Here is a 25,362-nt window from a genome sequence, read left to right as displayed (position 1 = left end):
CAGCCACCTGCTTTTTCTTAAGCTTAGGCTAAATGTTTTTGGGAGGTAATGCTAATTTGTATGGCTGCCTTAAGAAAATGGAGAATACAGGATAAAATGGTAAGATAAAAGTTGTGTAAAAAAGGTGTCTTAAATACAGTGGGTATTCAAGTAAATATTTGTTGAATGAAAATCAACTCCATTCAGAAAGATACTCACTGTTTGAAGCTATGTCAATCAAAAGAGTTTCTTCCGCTTCTGAAGGAAAAGAAGAAAGAACAGAATCAGGGAAGAGAAAACCATTCATTACAACCAAAAGAAGTATACACCTAACTAAATAACTACTTCTCTCAATCACCACTCCTAGGTTTTAGAACACATGAAAAAAATCCTTTGCTTTTTTGTTTAGCATTTTTCAAAGGGGATTTTAATAGCACTACATTCTAAAGACTATGAGCAATTCAACTAAAAGAAAAATTAACAAGTAACCACATGGAATGCCTCAAAGCAAATCAAGCAATGACCATAGTAGGGAATATAACATGTGAATCCAAGTGAAGGTGTTTAATTCCCCTCAACTATAACACACTAATTTAATATAATCTAACTGTATCACTTAGGTAATTCTTATAAAAAGCCAAGAAAGTGACCCCAAAGGCCTAAAGGTGAATTACCTTCTTAACTCAAATCTAGTCTCTGAAAATTTCCCAGGGACCTCATTACCTCCACCCCTGTCCCATATAGGAGCAGAGAATACTTGAAGTTCTTTATCTTCAGTCTACCATTAACACTTGTGGATCCAAGGCTTACCACACCCAACAAGGAAGTATAAAATGGGCCAAAGCACAGTCTCCAAGTTCAGAGTTCTCTTTTCTCTCTATGGCTCACCTGGACTTCCTTCCTTACCTCTAGTGTCTAGACCCAACCCATCTCTTCCTCTCTGACTTTCCTGGATTTGGCCAACGGCACCTGCCAGACCCTCCTGGCTAGTTAAACTCTGGGTACTGACTCCTTGGGATTCGTTTGGATCTACCTTGGCCAAATGGAGTAGGCTCAGCCTTTTCTAGTTCTCTCACTAGCCTGGACTGTATATTTGGCTCCATTACACAGGTGCAACAGAAGCAACTGATAATTACCTAAGTTGTCTAATATTAGAGAATAGTCTCGATACTTTTACTAGCATGATGAATGAAGCAAGGGACAACAGTGCATCAGGGCATAGGTATTACATGTTCACAACTGCTATTCGATAACTTTAATTCTTTAAAACCGAAGTACTTAGAGACTTTTCAAAATAGATGTACAGGTTGGGAAACAAAGGATGTGAAAACTCAAGGAGGTAACCGTTCCTTTTGTCATGGGGAACTACTGTGTGTGTGCACACATATTTTCCTAGATTCCAATCTAGCAACCTGCCATCTATTTCTTATTAAAAATAAGACTAAGAGAAACAGGGTAAACAAGACTCTAGAAGTATTGATAGCACAAAAAGGTATAGAGTTAATAGGATACTAACGTCATGTTCTTTGGCTTTTCTCCTCCTTAAAGGGCTGAGCATGTAACAAAGAGTACTACACTATGAAAAGTGAGGTGACCACAGTAACTTACTATAGCATGCAGGTGCCTCGTTCAATATGTCTCTCTCACACAGGGCAGGCTAAATGGCTAAATAAAAGACTTCATTCTTCTATACAATGTGGATTCTATTCACTGTGGGTATTTTTAATTCTTAATACATGCTCTCTTAAAAAGTCATGCCCACTTAGTATTTCTACTTACAGAGATAAATCCTAAGGAAATAAGAGACATGCAGGAAGATTCATTACTTATTTATACTAACAAAAAATAACCTGAATGTCAAACACAGGGAATAACTACAATATAGGCCATTCATAAAATGGAATAGTATACAGCTATTAATAGCATGTAAAAGCACTTATAATATGATGGCATGTGGAACAGACAAAAAACTACATACAGTATGAGTCCCACCTACCCTAAAAGTTACAGGTGTAGAAAAAAGGAAAATGTTAGGTGTTTATCTCTGAAGGATGTGAATTTACTTATTTCCTTTATAATTTTCTGTTCTTTCCAAACTTTTTACAGTATATATATATTAGTTTTGTGATTAAAAAAAAGTTGAATGTAGTTTAAGAAAGAAGCCATGCAAGGTAGGATTCAAGTTTTCCAAGAAGCTACAGCTGACACAGAATGCCTGTCTGATGAAGGCAATGAACCCACTGGCAACACAATGCACTTGTTCTCTAATAATCAATTTCCTTTCTAGAGCAATGTGAAATGACAGAAGCAACACCTCCTACACAAACCTCCCAATTTTTGAGTCTCATTGTAGCAGATGAAACAACAGATTTTCTGTTCTCTTTCCCCAAATTTGAAGGCAGGAAGCCAAATATTTCCTCCCCAGAGTCGATTTTCTTATGATTCACCAATGCAAAGGTTTGAGAATCAGCACAATTGAGTGTAAGGTATTACAATCTGGCAAGGCTTGTTGCCAAATGTTTTAATTTCAGATAGTGTGGGGAGAAAGTGCTGAACGCATGTGAATTCAAGTGACCTTGATACTTTACAATGAGCAGTGTATCAGTTAAACCCAAGAATGTGATTTAAATCCACATATAGGTTCATCAGCATAAAAAACTACCTACATAGGTAACAGACTACATACATCTCTAACCCCAGCCAGGGTAGCAGGTAAGAATATATATATTTCAGTATAATCCTTCAGGGCTCTTAAACAAAGCACTTATCATCTTCTCAATGGTAGATTAGTAATGTTATCTTTTTGCACAAAGTGTAATACATTTCATTTTATGTGCAGTGACAAATTTAAATATGTATGGTATTACACAAAGCAATAATGACCAAGGAAAAACATTATAAAACTAGCTAAGCAATTAAAGCTAGTACCTTGAACACATCTAAAGTGGCTATTTATAGGAATGATATCTTGAACATGCTGTTCCTTCTTGTGCAACCGGATTATTAGCCTAGGAAACAGAAGAATGCATCAACGAATAGCTACTGAAAAACTCAAACATTTAACAACAAAATACATTGCTGTGTTGTATACAAATCTAGTCTGTATTTATTAGACTTGCTGTATCTTGTTCCCTAGATCTGAGCATCATGATAGATATTGCTTTAGGTCTAAAAGCATATTAGTGGTGATCAGTATCTGAATACCCACAATTCTATGCCATAGAGAACATAAAATAGTCTATGTCCTAAAAACAGTTTACAAACTTAAGAGCATGAATTACAGTGCACACACCTTCAGATTACGCATACCAGAGAGAAGAACTAATAGCTAGGTGTGAAGTCCATGAGGGCAGGGACTGGCTGTCTTTTCACCACAGTATTTCTAGCACCTAGTACAGTACCTGGCACATAGTAGTCACTCAAGTTTGTTGAATAAATGTATTATAAATTTCATCAATCAGCTTTCTGGTTATATTCCCATGGCTTTTATCAAAGAATGATTCTATCTCTTCAAACAAATATACAGGTTCATGGAGAAGTAAGAGGAGGTGCCCAGCCAGCTGAATCAGTCAAAATAATCCCAGTGACCAATAAGGTAGCAGATATCACAACCAGATTGCCTTTACATCCCTTGTGTTTTTACCATGGTTTCTAATTTCATGCTAGTACTTCTGGTAAGCATGACTGAACTTGGCCCCCCAGTATGAAATGCAAGATTTCTAAATTCCTATGTACTCCTGAAATACTAATTTTCATTTACTACTTATTCTTAGTGGCCCACAGTCAAGGTATAACCTACTGGTAAATGGCCATTCTGAACATCTCCTACCTTCCCCCCAAATCACTCTTCAGGTGGTTCTTTTTGCCAGGAACACTCTTCTTTTCTTCCTGAGACCTAGCTCAACTATCACCTCCTCTGTGAAACTTGGCCTCATGCCCTTTGCCTGCCCCTCAAATAGAGCACCTTAACACACTCTGTTATAGTTACATTTATTTCCCTCAGATTTGAGCTCCTTGAAAGCAAAGACCCTATTATATTCAGTTTTGTCACCTACTTAATAGATGCTCAATAAATATTGGTTGAATAAACAAACATTTAATTAAGCTATAAACAGAGATGAATTTCTAAATACACCTGTTCAACATGTGATATTAGAAGTCATTGTTCTGAAAGGTTTGATTTCCATTTTGTTGTCTTTTGGGGAGGCTTATCGTTTTAGCTTTTTGAAATTTTTTTCAAATGTGTTAACTTTGAAGGAGTTAACTTGGGGAAAGGAACTGCTTAGACAGGACTAAGGGAAATAAAAGTATTAATGCTGTCTTTCTGCTCTGATCCTGCTTGCCTAATTTGCAGGGGTTTAATATTTTAAGATGGCTACAAGAAGAATATGGGGCAGGCCCTTTTCAAACTGCAAAGTTCATGAGTCAAGCAGAGAATCCTATAAACCCAGATGGAGACCAGAAAGCAGATAAGACTGACAAAGCAAGGGTCAAGGAGGAAGAGCTTACTTTGAGGAAAATGAACACAAACCAATATAATTCCCAAGTAACATAGTACAGAAATGGTGTTGAACATCAGCAGTAAAGATTCAACTGGATTGTATTGTTAAAAACCATCACAAAACAGACAATGACATGGATGGACCTTGAGGGCATTATGCTAAGTGAAATAAGTCAGACAGAGAAAGACAAATACCATATGATCTCACTTATGTGTGAAATCGAAAAACAAAAACCAAAAATACTGAACTCATAGACACAGAGAACAGATTGGTGGTTGTCAGAGGCAGGGGGTGGGGGGGATGAAATGGGTGAAGGGGGTCAAAAGGTACAAATTTCCAGTTATAAAATAGATAAGTCATGGGGATGTAATGTACAGCGTGATGACTATACTTAATAACAGTGTACTGTATATTTAAAAGTTTTTAAGAGAATAAATCTTATGGACCTAGTTGCAGGGCAGGAATAAAGAGGTAGACATAGAAAATGGACTTGAGGACACGGGGTGGGAGGGCGAAGCTGGGGCGAAGTGAGAGTATCATCGATATACATATACTACCCAACGTAAAATAGTTGGCTGGTGGGAACCAGCAGCATAGCACAGGGAGATCGGCTCCGGTGCTTTGCGATGACCTAGAGGGGTGGGGTAGGGGGGATGGGAGGGAGGCTCAACAGGGAGGGGCTATGGGGACATATGTATGCATATGGCTGATTCGCTTTGTTGTGCAACAGAAGCTAACATGGTATTGTGAAGCAATTATACTCCAATAAAGATCTATTTAAAAAAAAGAGAGTAAATCTTAAAAGTTCTCATCACAACAGGGCTGCCCTGGTGGCGCAGTGGTCAAGAATCCGCCTTCCAATGCAGGGGACACGGGTTCGAGCCCTGGGCCAGGAAGATCCCACATGCCGCGGAGCAACTAAGCCCGTGTGCCACAACTACTGAGCCCATGTGCCACAACTACTAAAGCCTGCGTGCCTAGAGCCCATGCTCTACAACAAGCGAAGCCACCGCAATGAGAAGCCTGCGCACCACAATGAAGAGTAGCCCCCGCTCGTCGCAACTAGAGAAAGCCTGTGCGCAGCAACGAAGACCCAATGCAGTCAAAGATATAAATAAATAAATAAATAAATTTATTAAAAAAAAAGTTCTCATCACAAGAAAAAAATTGTTAACTATGTGTGGTGATGAATGTTAACAAGAATTATTGTGGTGATCATTTCACAATATATACAAATATCAAGTAATTATGTTATACACCTGAAACTAATACAATGTTATACATCAATTATTTCTCAATTTAAAAAAGAAATGCAACCTCCCCCCAAAACAACCCATCACAAAACATAAACTGGGAATTTAAGTCAATTCCACAAATATTTATTTAATATCTACTACATGTTAGTCACTAAATAAATTGTAACAAGAGAGTAGGGCTAAGAATAAGAATAAAAATTCTACCTAAATCTAATCATTCCTTTCAGCACAGAAAGGTGAAAAATAATAGGTATATGGCAAAAAAATGGAAATCAGAATTTGGTAGTTGGAAACAGAAAAGAGTAAAAAATTGTGAATGCAGACCCAGCATTATCCCTAGGAAATACTTTGATTTGTTCAAGGAAGGTTAAAGATGAAACAACAGGTGGCATCATAATCCATTTGCCTTGAAAAAATGAATGTTAGTGTTTGATTCCTTGTGTGCAAAAAAGCCTTACCTTTAATTGTAATTTTAGTCTCTCAAGTAAATTTCTCCTATGGTTGATAGCAGGAACTACAGAACTAAAGAATGCAATAGGCTTCAAGTTCTAGGATAAAAAGGCCCAAAGTAAAAAAGTTCTGGACACTCAAGTCAGAGAAGGCACCCAAGAGACAAGGATTTGAGGGTTATATATGGTTTGACAGTATCAGGTGTCTCCAATAAATGATTTCAAAAGAAACTTCTCAGACAATGTAATGACTCAGACAAATGACTTAACCTCTCTGTGCCTCAACTTCTATATCTAGAAAAGGGGGATGATGATGATGATATTACAATTTCACAGTAACCCTCACATGAGGGTTAAATGAACTAATTCATGAAATGCTTAGAAGAGTACCTGATACACATCAAGCCACTGAGTGTTAGTTGTGCTATACCCTTAACTTTTACAGAACTGGAATACAGAATTTGATTTCTCTATGGGGAGGACACAAATAATCAGGAGAGCTACCACTGCAAGTTTAAAAGTTCTTCCAGTACAAGAGACCAGATAGAATAAGGCATTTACCTCAAGGCCAGCTGCTCACTCCCTTATCAGCTGAATAGAGTTCCAAACCTACCAAACCAAGGGACCAGATCCTGGGATGTGGTCATCTCAACAATGTAGCTATTTTATTTAATCCTTATAATTTTGTTTTTAAGAAGAGGAAACCGAGGCGCAAAAAATTTACTGATTTGCCCAAGGCTTACATCTTCCCACCCTATTCTTGCCTTTGGAAGTGGCAGTGGTGTTCCACTTTTCAATTCACTTTTCTGTTGAATTTACTTTCATTAAACTGGTCTTCCAGGGTTTGATGAAATCTGGGAAAAATAAAATGAATTTATCACTTCAACAGAACTGACCAAGCAGGATCTAGGGAAGAGCTACCTCCATAGAACCAGTTGACGTCCAGTTGAGAGTGACGCCAAGAGCCTCAGAAAAGGGCAGGCTAGGCCAGTGTGAATTTCTTCTCTGTAAACTGGACAGCACAGATAAAGATTGAGTCTGGACAATCTAAAAGCAGGGACTGAGAAAAATTGTTTTTAAGCAGAATCCAATGTTGGGGGATGGCAGGATTTAAATGATCAACAATTAAAAAATTTTCAGCGATCAACAATTCTTCACTGATGTCAAGAAACCAGTGAACAACCAGGGGAGGTGGCTTGGGCACACGGCGATAGGGACCTACCTATGATATGTGATGGTCATCAGGGATACTTTAGATGAGGCATTAGTGGCAAGGGAGATCAGCAGTATAGTGATGGCTTATCAAAATCTTTTGATCAATCAGTCAACAGTCTTTACTGAGCTCCTATGTGCAAGGCAGGGTGGAAGGTAACACACCCTGATGAAATGTCAAATGTCGTTTACATTTCTACACATTTCATTACTTTTTCTAACTGTCAAGTCAATAAGTGAGGCAGTTACTGGCCTACACAAAACCATTACTGAATTAATGAATATGCCTCCAAGCACATGGAATAAGGGGGTGGTGAGACTGGAGGAACCAGCTGAATGAGGTTAAGAAAAGGCACCTCTGTAAGGTTAACAATGAAGCGTTTCTACAGTACTTATACTTTTTGTAAACCACTTTCGCATTTATTATTCTCCCAGTTAAAACTCCAAAGGCTATAAATTAAAGCAGTTAATGTTTTTATTAAACTGATGAGGACACTAAGGCCCAGAAAGCTTTATTGACTAGCCCAGGATTACACAACCCATGTCAGTTGCAGGGGCAGGAACTAAGAACCCAGGCTTCCTGCTTCCCCGCCCATTGAGTCCTTCCACTGAGCCACACGGAGAGGAGCAATCAATCCACCGGCTTGGAAGCTGAGGACAAAGCTCGGTGGTTAGAGCACTGGCACGTCACACCTGGGCCCGAACCTGTTGCCTGCGCGGCCTCAGTGGGAGGAGGGTGGGTGGCTTGTCGCGGTTTGGGTTTGGGAGGTAATGGGAGGCTCCCCTCCTCTGTGGGTATCAGGTGGTTACTTACTCATACTGCCCGTTCCTCTGGACTAGGGTTAGGGCACAGGGCTCCCGGACAGGACCCTTCATCTCCATACCCTCGATAGTATGCAGGCGCTAGTCAAGGGTCTCTTCTAGAAGCGCTGCCCGGAAGGGGACCCGCGGTGTGGGGTGGAGGGAGGCTCCCGCCCCTCAGCCCACCCTCCCTCCCCAGGGTCGGAGACAGCGCCTCCCGCGCCGGCCCCCCTCCCCCGCTCAGCTCGGCCTCGGGTCCTGACCGCCCCCTAGCCGCCCCTCCGCCGCGATCCGCAGTCCCGCGGACCCCCGCCCCCGCCCCACGCGGCCTCCCCTCCCCCCTTCTCTCAGGCGGATACGGCAAGGGGCTGGACTCCAACCGGGAGCGGCGGCTCCATCCCGGCAGCTTCCAGGCTCGGCGGGGCTGCGGACTGCGGGCGGATCCGACGACACTGCCTCCCGCGTCCTCACACCCCCTCGCCTCGGCTGCGCGTCCTTAGAGAAACGGCTCCGTGCCGGGCACGGGGTGCCGGGCGCGGGGAGCCGGGCGCAGGGAGCCAGGCGCGGGGAGCCGGGAGCCGGGAGCCGGGAGCCGGGAGCCTGACCCGAGAGAGAGCGGCGCCTCCCGCCCCCGCCAGTTTTCCAGGCCGCCGCAGATTCCGCCCCCTGCGGCCAACCTGCGGAACTGCAGGGAGAGACCCGTCGGACCGGGGGCGTCTCCCCCACATCCAGCAAGGGATACGCTTTCAATGCTGCCTGTGACAACAGACTTGCTCTGGTGACTTTGAAGATTGCCATAGAAACAAAGCACAGTCATACCAATGAGGGAACTCAGAGGTGTTGGGGCCACTAGGACCTACGTCATCCATTCAAAAAATCCTTGTTATGGTTAATAGAATGCACCGTACTGATTATCATACCTCTCAGATGTCCCCCCTACTTCTTCCTTCCACCACCTAAATAGGGAAAATCCCCAAAGCTCAGACCTTTGCTTTCTTTGGTCCCCCTCTAGGTCACCTCTAAGCAGGCAAGGACCAAATACATATCTCTGGCCCAGATCCCTTGCCTCATATAACCCATTGTTACCAAAGCATTGGATGACAAAACTAACTCATCGTTATTTCACACAGTGACCCAGGCTTGAAATTTCAAAGCCATATGCTTGCTTCCTCTCTCCTAATTGCTCTGTAGCCAATCAGCCAACAAATCTTGTTAATATGTTCTTTGGAATTACTTTTAGGTTCCTTGTTTTCTCGCCATTCACACTGCCATCACTTTAGTGTAAGCCCTTGTGATATCACCTTTGACCATTTTACTCTGTTGACAGTCATAAGAATATTCTTCCCAGAGTAATGTTTCAATTGTGTTATTCATTTGCTCAAGAATCTACCATGACCTATATTTCAAGACTGATTTAAACCTATAGTAATTAAGACAGTGTGGTATGGAGGTAGACAGACCAATGGAACCAAATACAGAGTCCCAAAACAGATCTACACATATATGGAAAGTTGTTATGCAGCATATTTGACATTTTAAATCAGTGAGGGAAAATGGATTATCCACTAAATGGTGCTGGAACTATTGATAATCGACATGGAAAATTATAAAATTAGATCCCTATCTCACACCATAGAGAAAAAAAAATCAATATCTGGTGGAATAAAGATCTAAATGTGAAAAGCAAATCTTTACAACTTTCAGAAGAAAATAGGAGAATATCATTATAACCTTGGAATAGGGAATGAGAATGATTACTTAAGACACTAAAAAGCACAAACAATAAGGGAATTGATTGACACATTTAACTACATTAAATTTCAAAATGTACGCACTTCGAGATAACATAAACAACTTAAAAGACAAGCCACAGACTGGGAAAATATGTTTTCAATGCATATAACTAACAAAGGATAATCTATGAGGTTCTACACTCTAGCTGTCATCACCTCTCTGACTTCCTCTCCCACCACTCTCTCCAACTCACTCTGCTTAATGAAACACTGCTCCATGCTATTCCTAGGACTTGCCAGGCACACTCTTGCCTCAGGGCCTTTGCACTTGCTGTTCACTCTGCCTGCACTCTTACCTTCTTCAGGTCTTTGCTCAAAACTCACTTTCTCAGTGAGGTCTTCCTAGAGAACTTTACTTAAAATTGCAGTTCAACAATTTCCTTTCCCACTCCCATACACACATGCTCCCTATCCCTCTTCCCTATTAATTTTTTCTCCAGAGGATTTATCATTATCCATTATTCTATCTATTTTACTTATCAATTGTGTTTATTGTTTACCTTCCCCTACTAGAATGTAAGTTCCATGAGGGCAGGGATTTTTATCTGTTTGGATCATTCCTGCATTCCCAGTGCCTAGAACCATTCCTGGAACAAAGTAGATGCTAGAAAAATATTGATTAAATGTTTTGGCTTTTTGGCCACAAGGCATGTGGGATCCTAGTTCCCCGACCAGGGATCGAACCCGTACCCCCTGCATTGGAAGGTGAAGTCTTAACCACTGGACCACCAGGGAAGTCCCATGATTAAATGAATGAATGAATTCGTATCTAGAATGTATAAGAACCCCTACAAATCAGTGAGAAAAAAAGGAAAGAAACCTAGTAGAAAAACTGACAAGATATATGAATAAGCAATTCATAGTCAAGGAAACCCAAATGGGCCAAAAGGACATGAAAGGGTGCTTCACCTCATTACTACTCAGGGAAATTAAAAATTCAAGCCATTGCAGCAACACGGATGGACCTAGAGATTCTCCTACTGAGTGAAGTAAGTCACACAGAGAAAGACAAATATCATATGATATCGCTTATATGTGGAATCTAAAAAAAAGGCTACAAATGAACTTATCTACAAAACCGAAATAGAGTTACGGATGTAGAAAATAAACTTGTGGTTACCAGTGGGTAAAGGGAGGAGGGATAAATTGGAAGATTGGGATTGACACATACACACTACTATATATGAAAGAGATAACTAAAAAGGACCTACTGTATAGCACAGGGAACTCTACTCAATACCCTGTAATGGCCTATATGGGAAAAGAATCTAAAAAAGAGTGGATTTATGTATTTGTATAATAGATTCACTTTGCTATACACCTGAAACTAACACAACATTGTAAATCAATTATACCCCAGTAAAAATTTTTAAAAATTCAAGCCATGAGATACTATGAAACAATCATTGCTTTGACAAAAATGTAAAAATTCAGACAATACCAAGTGCTGTTGAGAATGTAGAACACATAGAACTCTGATCACTGCTATAAGGAGTATAGGTTGGTAGAACTGCTATGAAGAGCCATTTGACATTGTATAATAAAGTTGTATAGGCAATACCCTTCAACCCAGAAATTCCATTTCTAGCTACAGACCTGGGCAAAATTCTAACCTTTGTGCACAAGGAGACATGTAAAAGAATGCTCATTGCAGCATGATTGGTAATCTCAAAAAAAAAAAAAAAAGGAAGCAAATTAAATGTCCATCAGTAGGTGAATGAATAAATAAATCATGGTATTCATGAAGTTGAATACTATTTGGAAATTAAAATGAATAGCTCAAGCTACATGTATGAACAGAGTAAAATCTCAAAAATATAATGTTGAGCATAAAGAGAAAATTACAAAACATGTACAGTATATAAAGTCTGAAAATATTACCTGTTGCTTATGACTACATACATACAATAGTAATAATATATAAAATATGAAAGGTCAGGATCATCACCAAATTCAAGAGAGGGAGAGGATTGAAACTGGGGAGGGGCATACAAGAAATATCAACTATATCTGAAATATTTATTTCTTTAAACACAATCTGAAAGTGGATCTGGCCAGATTTGATAGAACTGGGTGGAGGGTACATACACTGGTTATGTTATTCCATGTACTTTCCTACATTTGAAAATGTTCGCAATCAATGAAAATGAAAAATAAAGAATTAATATGGAGGTGAGAGTTAGCAGTGTCAAATGCTGAAAACAGGACACGGAAAATGAAGATTGAGAGACTTTCTTTGGATGTGTCAAGGAGTTCACTAGAGACCACAAAATAAGTGGTTTTGATAAGTGGTCAGTAAGAGGGTAGCAACAAGGTTACAGGGAATTGAGGAGAGATGATATCCTGAGGAAACGGAGACGAGAGACCACGTATTGAAGAAGTTTGGAAATAAAAAGGAACAAAATACAATTTTAATTAAATTAGTTAGAAGGGTTGAACAGAAATTCTTGACAAAACATGAAGCCTCTTTAAAGCAAAGGAGAAGGAGCCAACGAAGAGGGGGACATTTAAGATACTAGAAGAGGGAGGCAGAAAGGTTGCAAGAAAAATCCCTTGGTGATTGGGAGGGACAAGGATCCAAGGTGCAGATAGAGGGATTGACCTTAGAGAAGAGAGATTTCTTCCTCCAAGGCTCCAGTATCCCAGCACCTAAAACAATGCCCAGCAGACAGTGGTGTACTCAAATATTTATTGTAAAGAATAAGAGGTTGTCAGGAATTCCCTGGTGGTCCATGGTTGGGACTCCCCACTTTCGCTGCCGAGGGCATGGGTTCAATCCCTGGTTGGGGAAATAGGATCCCACAAGCCTCTCGGCCAAAAAAAAAAAAAAAGACTTCCCTGGTGGTGCAGTGGTTAAGAATCCACCTGCCAATTCAGGGGAAACGGGTTCGAGCCCTGGGCCAGGAAGATCCCACATGCCGCGGAGCAACTACTGAGCCTGCGCTCTAGAGCCCGCGAGCCACAACTACTGAGCCCACGCACCTAGAGCCGGTGCTCCGCAACAAGAGAAGCCACCGCAATGAGAAGACCGCGCACTGCAGCGAAGAGTAGCCCCCGCTCACTGCAACTAGAGAAAGCCCGTGCGCAGCAACGAAGACCCAATGCAGCCAATAAAAAAATAAATAAATTAAATAAATCTTAAAAAAAAAAAGAATAAGAAGTTGTGAAGAAATGGAAATATACCGAGGAGGTGAGGACATTAAAAACTGTGGTCTCTCACAAGGGAGATGATGATTTTCTCAAAAAAAAAGAAAAAAAAGAGTAATAAGTGGATGTATTAACAGTAATAACAGCAATAATAATCCTGGTGGCTTAACACTGTACTCATGTGACAGATACTCTTCTCATGGTTTCACATAAGTACTTTTACTTAATTATCACTAAATCCCTTTAAAGTAGTAATATTATTGTTTCCATTTTCAAGATAAGAAAACCAAGACTCAGAGAGGTTTAGCAACTTGCTCATTAGCTAGTAGATGGCAGTATCAGGATTCAAACTTAGGTTTGTCTGACTCCAAAGCCCGAGCTTTTAATCCAACACATTATGGCATTCATTCAATATTAACAGTCATAACAGTACGTGTTTTATTTAGAACCCTCTATGTGCCAGGCACTGTGGTAACTGCTCTACCTGAATGACCACATTTAATCTGATGAAATTTCCAATGAAATTGAAGTTGAGAGTAGCGGGTTTAGGAACTTGAACAGGGCAGAGGAGGAGGGAACAGTTACTGGTGGAGAGTGATAGCGAATCCAGAAAAGTTAATAAAGGTTTTAGAGCGACAGAGAGAGCCCAGTTGGAGGCAGATGGTGTGGATTTCCATAGTGGTCCAAATCAGCATGAGTCTGTAACTGTCTCTGGCAATGCTTGCCAGATGGAAAGCAGGAGTAGGGAAAATATCCCAAGATGGTACATTAAGTTTGGGAATTAGTATAGCAGGCAGAGCAGAAGGTCATGGGGTGAGGGAGTCTGAAGTGGTGTTTAGGATATATTGAAATAGCTGACCCTGGAGTCAAAGTTGAGTAAAGATTTGTATCTACTCAGCCTAGGGCCAGCAGAGGGGGATGAAGGCAAGCTTGACTAATTTCATCATTTCCCTAGGACTGCTCCTGCAGCAAATTGTTGTATAAACTTCAGGTTTATCTGGGAACCCTGCTTCTCCTTCATCTCTAACATCCAATAACTCAAGTTTTGTCAATTCTATAGTAAATTCCTTAAGGTATAGCTCTGATCATTCTCACTTATCATCATCAAATGGCATTTTGCCTAACTGAATAAAGACCTTATGTCCTATACTTGTATTTACATACAAGAGGCATCCAATGCAAAGAGTTAAATGGTCATTGAACAAAATTCAAATAAATGAAACTCTACCTTCGAGAAAGCCCAAGTCTCACCACTCACCATCACCACAACCACCCCCTCGAAACACACAAATGAGTAAATGGGTGTTCGGTGCCTGTCTTTTATCCATTAAACAACTATAACTAAGTGCTTAGGACTTACAGACTTTCTGGAGATAAATTTAAAAAGTGAGATCTTAAAAACAGACTATAAAATACTAAAAAAAATGAAAAACTCAAAAATAACAATTCAATTAAATGGACACAAAATATAACATTTTATCAAGTTTATTAATTGTAAATTTATTAAAAAATCTATTGCCTTTGAAAATAATTTTTAGGTTGGATCTTCTCACTTCCAATTTCCAAGTATGCATAATGATTATGGAGAAATCACAGCTATTATAAATTAAATTAGTTATGCACGGACAAATAATTTCAAGAGCGAAATTACAAAAGCCCTTTCAAAAATTTATAGCAAAAATATAAATTTTTAATGCAGGACGGGGATGCATTTTAATATGATGTTGGCTGAAGCCTTCACCAGTAAGAGAGCGTAGGGCCTGCAAATGTAAAAACAGGCCTGCCTAACACAGATGAGGCTGGGGAGGAAGATTCGAGTAGGTGAGTCAGCAGCCAGAGGCTGGAAGGCAGGCCGAGCCGAGGCATAAATGATTCATTGATTTTTAAATCCCCAGTAGTTGAAAAGCCTTCCTTTTCATATACACAAATCCAACATAGATATTGCTTTCCATGCAGAGTAGCATAACGAAGAGCTCATTTGTATTTATATATTTCCATTTATACTTTTCATTCCTTATGGAATTTGGGGTGAGAAAGACTCATGTGAAGGGGACAGGCACAGCAGGCGGAGGAGGCCCTGAAGACCCTCCTCCTCCCCTCTACATCTCACCTTCCCTTAGCTACTTTATTCCTGCCCTGGTTAGTTTCTTTTTTTTCTTTTTTCTTTTGGCCACGCATCTCAGTTCCCTGACCAGGGACTGAACCCGGGCCATGGCAGTGAAAGTGAGGAATCCTAACCACTAGGCCACCAGGGATCTCCCATGCCCTGGTTAGTTTCTTAATTCCCTTCACCCTCCTCCCCTATTTCATTCTGCTTGACCAGGATCTCCTTTCTGCTTCACAAATCCCATAGCCAGGTCTGGCAGCACCCAGGCCTACTTTCCCTCAGAAATTGGAATTAAAAATTATTAAAAAGGATTCTGTCCTGAACAAATCTTTCCAGATTTACCTCCCAAGTCTACTCTTCACAAACGTTATGCTCTACCCAGCATTTCCCTTAGGAACTGAACAAGTGCAGTGGCTAGTGGCAGTCAGATGGGTGTGCTCATGACTCAGGTACTCTTTTGATCATCCAGCTGAATACTTCTAACTTGCCATCTCAGTCTTGACCTTTATAGAGTGTTAAATTATTTTTTTACTGGTCATAAGCTGTTTGACATATATCCGCAAAGAATCAAAGGGATGCTGATGTTGAAATACAGACCGTAAAAATGATTAAAATTCTACAAATTCTCAAGATGATACTCATCAGGCCCATAAGCTGCATTTATCTGATCAAAATTCTTACATAGCGCATAAAGATTTCTCTAGTAATTTGAAAACCCTAAAAGAGAAAATAGAGTTATGACTGAATTCAACTCAGTTTTTCGTTTATCAGGAATAAAAATTAAACAAAAATTTACCTCTGCAAAGTAAAACCATCTCTCTAATATCATCATTTGGAGGTTAAACACAAAAATTATTAAAGTAATAAGCAAGCTGATATTTTTTTTAAAGCACAAAATTCAAGGATTCCAACCAAGTCTTGAATGCAGTTTTTATCTATTTGCGGCATTTAATCTATACTCTGATGGATCCAAGGGGTGATCTATAAAGATTACCCAAGCTCTCTTCTAACCTCAACCCTGTGACCTTTTGAGGCAGGACGTGACACATGAGGCTGGTCTCAATTCCAATGCAGATGTCACAAAAGAAGGGCAGAACATACTCTTGGTTTTTAGGTTATTGTTTTATGTCTCGGTCCAGGGTGTAAGAGAGAAAGATTTGGGAAGAATACTTGCTGGGCAAGACGTGTTATGTTACTCACTCTATCCCTCCATCCTAAGAGCCTCAGAACTGAGAAGAAGGAGGCAAGTAGGAAAAGAAAACTTAGAAGCTGGAGTCTTGTGGTTATGACAAGGGGAAGCAGCGCTGGGCGGCAGTAGGAACCGGGGCGATTAGAGCCCTGAGGCAGAGTTGGCCACCTTCACAGATGGCAGCAGGAATGGATGACAGGGTGACTGTACATCTCAGGGAAGGCCAGTGCAGAATATATCAAGAGCCTAAGAAGTGGACACCTTCTCCCCACCACTGCTATTTCAGTCTTACATAAACTCTGGAGTTCAAAGTCAACGTGAGGGTCATGAAGGAGGGAGGGAGGGTACTCCTAAATCTGACCGAGTTTAAATATGAAATGACACACACACAAAAACAACATCGAATCGACTGAGTTTACATGGATGAGTCTAGATTGTTTTCTGCTCTCAGGAAGAATGGTGCCTGTAGAAAGAAATTAAGTCCCGATATAGTCGGTGTAAACTCCATGACGGTGTCTGTCTTGCTATGGCTGTATACCTAGCACCTAGCACAGTAGTTATTCAATATAGGTATCTCTTGCAGAAAATAATGTATGATTCAGAATTTCCTAAATTTTCTAACATCGAAGGACGCTAAGCAGCAAAACAAGTTGGGAAATGCTGCTCTCATCAATTTGACTAATTTCTTCATCACATGCGATTCATTCTTCCTTACGTCTCATTAAAGCTGTCTTTCCCCCAAACCTACTTTGCAGCTGTACCTGCTGGAATCGTCACTATTTTTCAATGCTCACCTCAAATAATCCTTCTTCTTTGAAGCTTTCCTCCTGTTACCTCTCAGCTGGAAAAGAATGCTCCTTCTGAACAACAGTGGTTCTCTCTCTGTACCTCTTACAGAATGTCTTGGAATTTCTCAAGGTCTGTTTTGTATCATATTGTTACAGAACAAATAAGCACACAGTGAGCTAGCACACGATGAGCTCTGATCATTCTTTCATTCTTTTTTTTTTTAATTAATTAATTAATTAATTTTAAAAAAATTTTTGGCTGTGTTGGGTCTTCGTTTCTGTGCGAGGGCTTTCTCTAGTTGCGGCAAGCGGGGGCCACTCTTCATCGCGGTGCGCGGGCCTCTCACTATCGCGGCCTCTCCCGTTGCGGAGCACAGGCTCCAGACACGCAGGCTCAGTAGTTGTGGCTCACGGGCCTAGTCGCTCCGCGGCATGTGGGATCTTCCCAGACCAGGGCTCGAACCCGTGTCCCCTGCACTAGCAGGCAGATTCTCAACCACTGCGCCACCAGGGAAGCCCCATTTTTCATTCTTATCTTCACTCCCCCACCATCTCCTCAGTGCCTTACAGTTATACTTTTTAAAGTAAATGTTTATAAAGCATTTATATTTTCCTATAGTATGTCTATTTTTTCCTGCTTTTAATGTGCATAAAATACGTATGTACAGTTTAACAAATTACTACCAAGTGAATGCCCATGTAACCTCTAGCCAGGTCAAGAAACCAAACATTGTTAGCATTTTGGAAGACACCTCCAAACCAGGTGTCTCTCTCTCTGACCACCCCTTCTTCCACCACCCAGAATTAAATCAGTGTTGGTGTTGAGCCAGCATACTCTCATGAGGTATGAAAGCTTCTATCCGATTGGATTTGAGTCATACCAGTTATTAAAATTTTTGAAGATCATACTGGACATTACTATCTTGACTTCTGTGGTAATCATTTATTTACTTTTCTTTATAGTTTTGTCAATTATGAATGCAGCCATAAATACTTCTGCCTATTTTTGAACTTTTAATGGATGGCATCATATAGTAGGCACTCTTTTATATCTTGCTAATTTCTCTCAATATTGTGTCATGCATGTAGATATATATTGCTGCCATTTTCATTGATGTATAATATTTCATCATGTGAATACATCACATTCATTCCCCTGCTGATGGACATTTGGGTGGTTTCCAGCATTTGGCTATTATAAACAAAAGTTGCTATGAATATTCTTGTACATAGATTTTGGTGTACATAAGAATGATTTTTCTCTAGGGTATATTATCCTAGTGGAATTACTGGGTCAAAGGTGTCATAGGTTGGGCTCTCCAGAAGCAAAACCTGAGATGGGGTATTGAGTACAAGATGTTTATTAGGACCAACACCCATGAAAGAAAGGCAGAGGAAGGAGGGTTGGGCCGAGGGAGAAGGTGAACTGTGACACAAGTCTGACAAAGCTTGAGCCAACTTGGTGTGGAGCTTCAGAACAAGTAGTGCCCATCAGTGTGCTCTGTGTCAGGCCTGGCTCATTGACACTCCTGCCTTGCTCATTCATCTTAGGAAGAGCATGACCCTGGGCAAAGCAACTCTCTGCAGCTAAGGCAGACCTTCAAGGAGCTGGCAGCTGGAAGCTATCTGTTGATGGCATTCCCCATATCTGCACAGAATGTCCTTTCTTGAAGGAGAATCTGGGTGGCACATCTCCATTTCTCTACCATGATAGGGTACATGTGTGTTCAGCGCTGGTAAATAATGCCAAACTGGTTTCCAAAGTGGTTATACAATTTACACTCTCACCCGCACTACATGAGAGTCCCCATTGCTTCTCATCCCAACTCTTGGTATTGTTAATCTTTAAAAACTTTTAGCCATTGTAGTGGATGTGTAGCAGTATCTTATTGTGGTTTTAATTTGCATTTCCCTGATTACTATCAAGGTTAAACACCTACTCACATGTTTATTGTTTTGTTATGCCTCTTTTTTCCACTTGTGTTTGTTTTATCTTCCTTAGATAATGAGTTCTCTTTCTGGTAGGGTTCAGCAAACACAGCTTGATGCCCATTTTTGTATGACCTCGACCTAAGAATTGTTTTTATATTTTTTAATTGTTGAAAAAGTCAAAAAAGGAATAATATGTCATCACATGAAATTCAAATTTCAGTGTCCATAAATAAAGTTTTATTGGACCCCAGCCATGCTCACGATTTACCTATTGTCTATGGCTGCTTTCATGCTATAGCAGCAGAGTTTAATGATTATAACAAAGACCTTTTGGCCCACAAAGCCTGAAATATTCACTATCTGGTCCTTTACAGAAAAAGTTTGCTGAGCTCTGTTCTAGGTCACTGGTTCTAAAGTGTGGTCCCTGTACCAGCAGCATCAGCATCACCTGGGAACTTGTTAGAAAGGCAAATTCCTAGCCACACCCCAAACCTATCGATTCTGAAAGTCTGGGAGTGGGTCCAGCCATCTGTGTTCAACAAGCCCTCCAGGTGATGCTGGTGTGTTAATGTTAGAGACCACTGGTCTAGGCTCTAGACAAGCCTAATCCATTTTCTCTGCAAGTCATCATAGTCCTTGATGTACTGTTTAACACAGAGTGGGTAAGCTGTAAAAGAGCCTTGAAAAGTGTTCTATAAATATATTATTATGAATATGAAATCTGTCCAAAATGGACACCTAGGGCAAAATTAAAAGAGGAAAAGTGGGAGAAACCACAGAGGGCAGCATAACACCTGAAGGGTGTATGTGGAGGGTGGAAGACACAATGCCACTGGGGAGCCAGCGCCTGGACCCCCTTCCCTCCACCTCATTTCATGTAGCCTTTAAGCAAAGATGAATCAGATATGGTCCCTGTCCTCAAGGAGGTCATATTCTAAGCAGGGAGGTGTCCTGACCCTCTTCTCCCTCACTTACTGCCTTTTTCATAACTTACCTTCGAGGAAGTGTAATTGCACCAAATTGCTGACCCTAATAAATGATAACGAACAGAGAAAATCACTTGGCAAACAAGAATTCTGCCTTATCCCCAATTTAGTTTAGGACTTTAGTTCTGGACTTTCTCATATCCTGGCTTTTTCCTTGGCTCAGTCTGAAGCTCAAAGCATCACCCTGCTTTTCTTTTTGTTAACTACCATCCATTGAATGCATATTACATGCCAAGACCATACTAAATGTTTTACGTATACTTTTACATTAAGTCCTCATAAAGCCACTTTGAGTTAGGTATTATATCCATTTTACAGCTGCAAATCTGAGGCTTAGAGAGGTTAAATAATTTGGTAGAATTCGAACTCCAAGTCTTTCCAACTCTAGAGCCCAAGCTGGTAATAATTGGCTATTCTGCCTCTAATAATATTCACCATTTGGTTTTAGCAAATCCAATTCAGATTACTTAGCATGTGTTTCATGTTTTAGGGCTTGCATGGTGTGTGTAGAATTTCAGGGTGGGAAGTATTTTAAAAATCCGGCTATAACTTTTTCCTGAGCTAGGTTTTGTGTGATAACTTTTAGAAGTAAAAAAAATTCTTTTACACGCAACTTAAAATGATTATGTCAAAAAAACCCACCAAAAAACAGTTCCTTAACCAGGTAACATTAATGTAAACAGCACAGTAATTTATATTTCTTCTGTTACATTACACATGAAATAACTGCATTGTCTCTTCAGTATGAAATAGTTCCTTTTTTTGACTTACCCTGTCTACTAGCTCCTACTCCTTCTGTTAGGGATTATTTCAACCTGTCCAGTTTTGAGCAATATTTTTTGATTCACTTGTGAAAATGTTATTTTTATCTGTATTTTTAATTGAAGTATAATTGATTTACAATATTGTGTTAGTTTCAGGTGTACAGCAAAGTGATTCGGTTATATATATATATATATATATATATATATATATATATATGTTATTTATTATATAAGCATGAATACCTTCATGGAGGAAAATTAGGATTAGAAAAGCAAAAATAAGAAAAAAGTCACACATAATCCCACCACCTTGCTGTAACTACTGTTAACATTTAGAGTGGAACCTTCCAGACTTTTCCTTTGTGGAAATCTACTTATGAAAATAATTTCTTTCTTTTTGCAAAAGTGGGATCACTCTGTTTTCTTGCTTGCCTTTTTTTTCACTGAGCAATATATTAGAAGCATATTTCCATGTCATCAAATATATATTACATAATTGTTCATAATGACCGCTTAGTATTCCATTTATGAATGTACTATACAATATTCTGCCAAACACTTCTTCTTGGACATCTAAGTTGTTAGGTTTTCCCCCCTCCCTGACCTCTAACTGTCCTGAGTCCATTCCCGTTCCAAGAATTTACTTTGGGTACATGCAAGAATCCCAAGTTATTCTCCAGCTTCCACTTTACAACAACTTTTACGTGGAGCTAAAGAAATTATCTGGCTGTATATAAAACCAGAGCCTTAAGAGTGACAGTTTCTTCTAATAAACCCAGAGTGAACACCATGGAGACAATCGGCAGAAATATTTTTCAGTCATTTTCTCAACATAATTTCTACTGTCAAGGAGGAAGCCTTGTGAAGAACAGAGTACTTAATAAAGGTGAGGTTTGGAGCCAGACAGTCTGGGATTTGAATCTGGCTTCTGTCATTCACCAGCTGTGGGACCTTAGATGAGTTGTTTAGCCTCTCTAAGCCTCTGTTTTCTGATCTGTAAAACAGGGATAATAATATTCATTTCATAAAATTACCAGGAGGATTAGCAATCTCATATGTAAAGAACCTAGCACAGTGCCTGATACAATAGTGGGTACTCAAGAAATGGTAGACATATACTAGCTATTACCATCCCATCACCTTTTCCTTAACATACAGAGGATCGAGGAAACAGCACATTTTCAAAAATGTCACTATCGGGACTTCCCTGGTGGTGCAGTGGTTAAGAATCCGCCTGCCAATGCAGGGGACATGGATTCGAGCCCTGGTCCAGGAAGATCCCACATGTCATGGAGCAACTAAGCCCGTGAGCCACAACTACTGAAGCCCATGCGCCTAGAGCCGGTGCTCTGCAACAAGAGAAGCCACCGCAATGAGAAGTACGGGCACCACAACAAAGAGTAGCCCCCGCTCGCCACAACTAGAGAAAGCCCGTGTGCAGCAACGAAGACCCAATGCAGCCAAAAATAAATAAATAAAATAAATTTGTTAAAAAAATTCTAAAACCAAAGTGTGCATGCATCACAAAATTTGTTTAAAAAAATGCCACTATCATAAATGCCTTTGACAAGAATGGTGAAGAAGCTCACTGATATGAACAGAATGGTCACTAGAGTGGTAAGCAAGATACTGTCACCAGAATCCTTTGTACCAGCTTCTGAAGAACACTGATCAGTGGGATCACAATGTGGTTTTTTGTCGTACTGTGGTTTCAGTGATAAATTTCAGATACTGGATAGAGAAGGAACGCCCTTGACCTTGCCTTTATGAACGCCCTTGACCTTGCCTTTACGAACTTTATAAAAGTATTTAATACCACCACTGGACATGCATTCTGGTATCTACTAAACAAGTTTGGCTATGTGAAATGACTATTGGATAACTTCTACAATATTCACAATCTGCCAAATGGATGTATTGTCCTGTCCTATAGACTAGGATTTGTTTTGAGGTTCCCAAATATGACCCCATGGTTCTCTATAAAAAAAAATTTGCTTTGTTCTCCAACCTCAACGTTGCAGAGCAATTCAAGACCATTTCAAATGAAGAGACATAATTCGGGAAAGTAGTAGCAGACAGGGCAAGGTGTTGAGTAGGATCAGAAATGAGGTGACTCTTGCAGAACAAAGTCTACAGATCATGAATTTTAGGCAGATTTGCAAATAAGGATAGCACATGCTCTGTAAATAGCAGTTGTTGCCACAAGCCAAAGGGCAATATTTACATGAATCCAGTGGCAAGGTCTATGGACCAAGCATTGACCTTTCCAGCCAAACTTATACTTGGTAGCACTTTCAGCCGCATCATCTTGAAAAGGAAGATACGTTATATACATACAAGAAAAATTGCCAATGTATCCCCCAAATTAATTTCTAAATTCTTTTTTTGGAACTTGGAACACATGTTCCCACAGAAAAGGTGTTATGAAAGGATGTGAGTTTCCCAGATTTCCTCACAAAAGTGCATTTAGCCCATGATGTAACTGAAATACCATACATTGGCAATGAGAAATACAATAGGATAAAGTACCCTTGCAGGCAGGAACACATCAATACACAACGAATATTTCTTGAGTCTTTCTCCTTTGAAGCCCCAGGCAATGAAAGGGGACTTCTATCCTCCCATAGCTGCAGTTTGGTAATAAAGAACTCTTCCATTGCCCTCATCTGGAAGGGTCCTTCTCAAGTCAGGTGGATGCATGCATTGCAGCATCCTTCTCTTTCAGCGCTTCTTGAACTTTCCCACCAGACAACTCTGAATGACTGAGGAGACTGAACAGTTAGTGGGGAAGGGGTAGGATATCCAACTGGAAGTCTCAAGCTTTTATTTGGAGATACTTCAAACTCTGCAGTTCATTCCTTAATACATCTACACATTTTAATTTTTAAAAAATCGTGTTTCAAATGACCTGTTAAGTGACTTAATTCCATTCCACTTTTGGACTAAAGTTGACACTTCAGAAATATGAACTATTTTTAATACTGAGACTCCGTATACCTGTTGGATAGTACACATGTGTACTTCAGGGTGAGAAACGTGGGCACTGGGGGCAAAATCTAAAGTAAATGCGAAAAATATAATGAAAGTAAAATCAGAGCAAAGCTAGAACCACCAGCCTCTCCTTTCCTCTCAGTGGCACACTCCTTCAATCTCCTGTCTTGCTCTTTGCCTCTTTTTCTCTGTTCAAAACCAGTCCCTGGACAGGATCTCACACTCATTCACACTAAGGTGTAAATGATCAAAAACAGCTAAAATCTCACAAGGTTTTTGCACATTAAGGAGTCACAGCTTTAAAACAAAAGGGAATTTAGGGTATTATCCCCAGGAAAAAGGGATATATTTGGGGGGCAATTGTGTGCCTTCCTGCTCTTTGCAGAAATCACACTTGATTTCAGATTGAGAATTTAGGAAGGTGTGTTAAGGGAAATTAATCATGATTTCTTTCCACTTTGGAAAATACTTGCTTCATTTTGGAAATCGTAGGTTTTGTGATTGTTGTTTGGTATACTGTGTTTTATATGTTTTGCTATCTTTTGTCCCTATTGACTGAAGTTTTAAGACTAAGATGTAAATCTTCCCGTTATTGATCAAAATAACTGGTGGGGAGAAATAGAAACAATAATATTTAATAACTGACATTTGCATACCCTTTACAAAGTGCTTTTATATCCGTGATCATGCATATTATTGGTGTTGAATTACTACTAAATAACAACGGGGATACGAATAAAACACACAAAAAATCACAATAACTCAACCCAATTATTAGTATTAGGCACGTACCATGAGTTGCCCGAGGTTCTGTGGGGACCTTGACCTTGCCCCCCAAGACTTTTAAAATTCAGTGGTAAAGGCAAAAGAAGGGCTCCTGCACGTTGGCCATCTGAGAGGTATCAGACTTGAAAACAGAGCGAATATACGTAAAACCCGGGTCACGCTTTGCCTTGTAAGTGAATGTTTGCAGCTGCAATCTAGAGATTGAAGGAGTGCTTGTCCTTCTGCAGAATTCACGAAGGTGGGAAGAGCACCACCAGTCCCCCTTTGGGAACCTGGGAAAGGGAAGTCCCCAGAGGGGTTCTGGGCTTCACAAATGGTGAGACAGACCTTCTACAGTACAGTTATAAGCAGAGGAAAAGTTCTTTGTGCAAGAAGGGGAGAGCGCCCCGAGGTACAAAGAGCAGATTTAAGGGGAAGAGGATTCTTTCTGCACACATCTGCGAGGGGAGCTGAGGCTGACTGCTGGGGGCGTGTGGGGAAGGAGATTTTTAGGGGGCCGCGAGCTGTGGGTTCCCGCCTGCACCCCTGTCCGCGCCCCACGCTCAGGCAACAGTTGGTCGTGCGGTGCCGGCCCGGGCTCCGGGTGGGGAGGGGGAGTCTCGCGATCGTTGAGGGGGGGGGGTGGAGGAAGGGGGGAGGGTGACGGGGGGAGGCCATGACGTAGGGTGGGTGGACGGAAG

The 25,362-nt window shown here is 40.5% G+C and overlaps 1 protein-coding gene across 5 annotated transcripts in view; it reads right to left on the bottom strand.

Annotated features, from left to right (window-relative positions):
* OCRL (OCRL inositol polyphosphate-5-phosphatase) overlaps window positions 1–8,794 on the bottom strand; it is a 55,456-nt gene extending 46,662 nt beyond the window's left edge. For 3 of the 5 annotated variants that reach the window (XM_059910728.1, XM_059910730.1, XM_059910731.1), the window contains exons 1-4: window positions 8,559–8,794; window positions 8,213–8,292; window positions 2,908–2,987; window positions 199–237 (exon numbers count right to left, since the gene is read on the bottom strand). In XM_059910728.1, the coding sequence (XP_059766711.1) occupies window positions 199–237; window positions 2,908–2,987; window positions 8,213–8,292; window positions 8,559–8,597 (238 nt within the window). In that variant the 5' untranslated portion in view covers window positions 8,598–8,794. Of the gene's footprint in view, window positions 1–198; window positions 238–2,907; window positions 2,988–8,212; window positions 8,293–8,558 lie in introns of those variants that run through there. The other 2 variants (XM_059910729.1, XM_059910732.1) reach the window with 2 other exon arrangements.
* Window positions 8,795–25,362: the final 16,568 nt, after the last annotated feature.

The sequence above is a fragment of the Balaenoptera ricei genome, chromosome X (genome assembly GCF_028023285.1).
Source record: "Balaenoptera ricei isolate mBalRic1 chromosome X, mBalRic1.hap2, whole genome shotgun sequence".
Lineage (NCBI taxonomy): Eukaryota > Metazoa > Chordata > Mammalia > Artiodactyla > Balaenopteridae > Balaenoptera > Balaenoptera ricei.
This window is presented reverse-complemented; position numbering and strand designations above follow the sequence as displayed.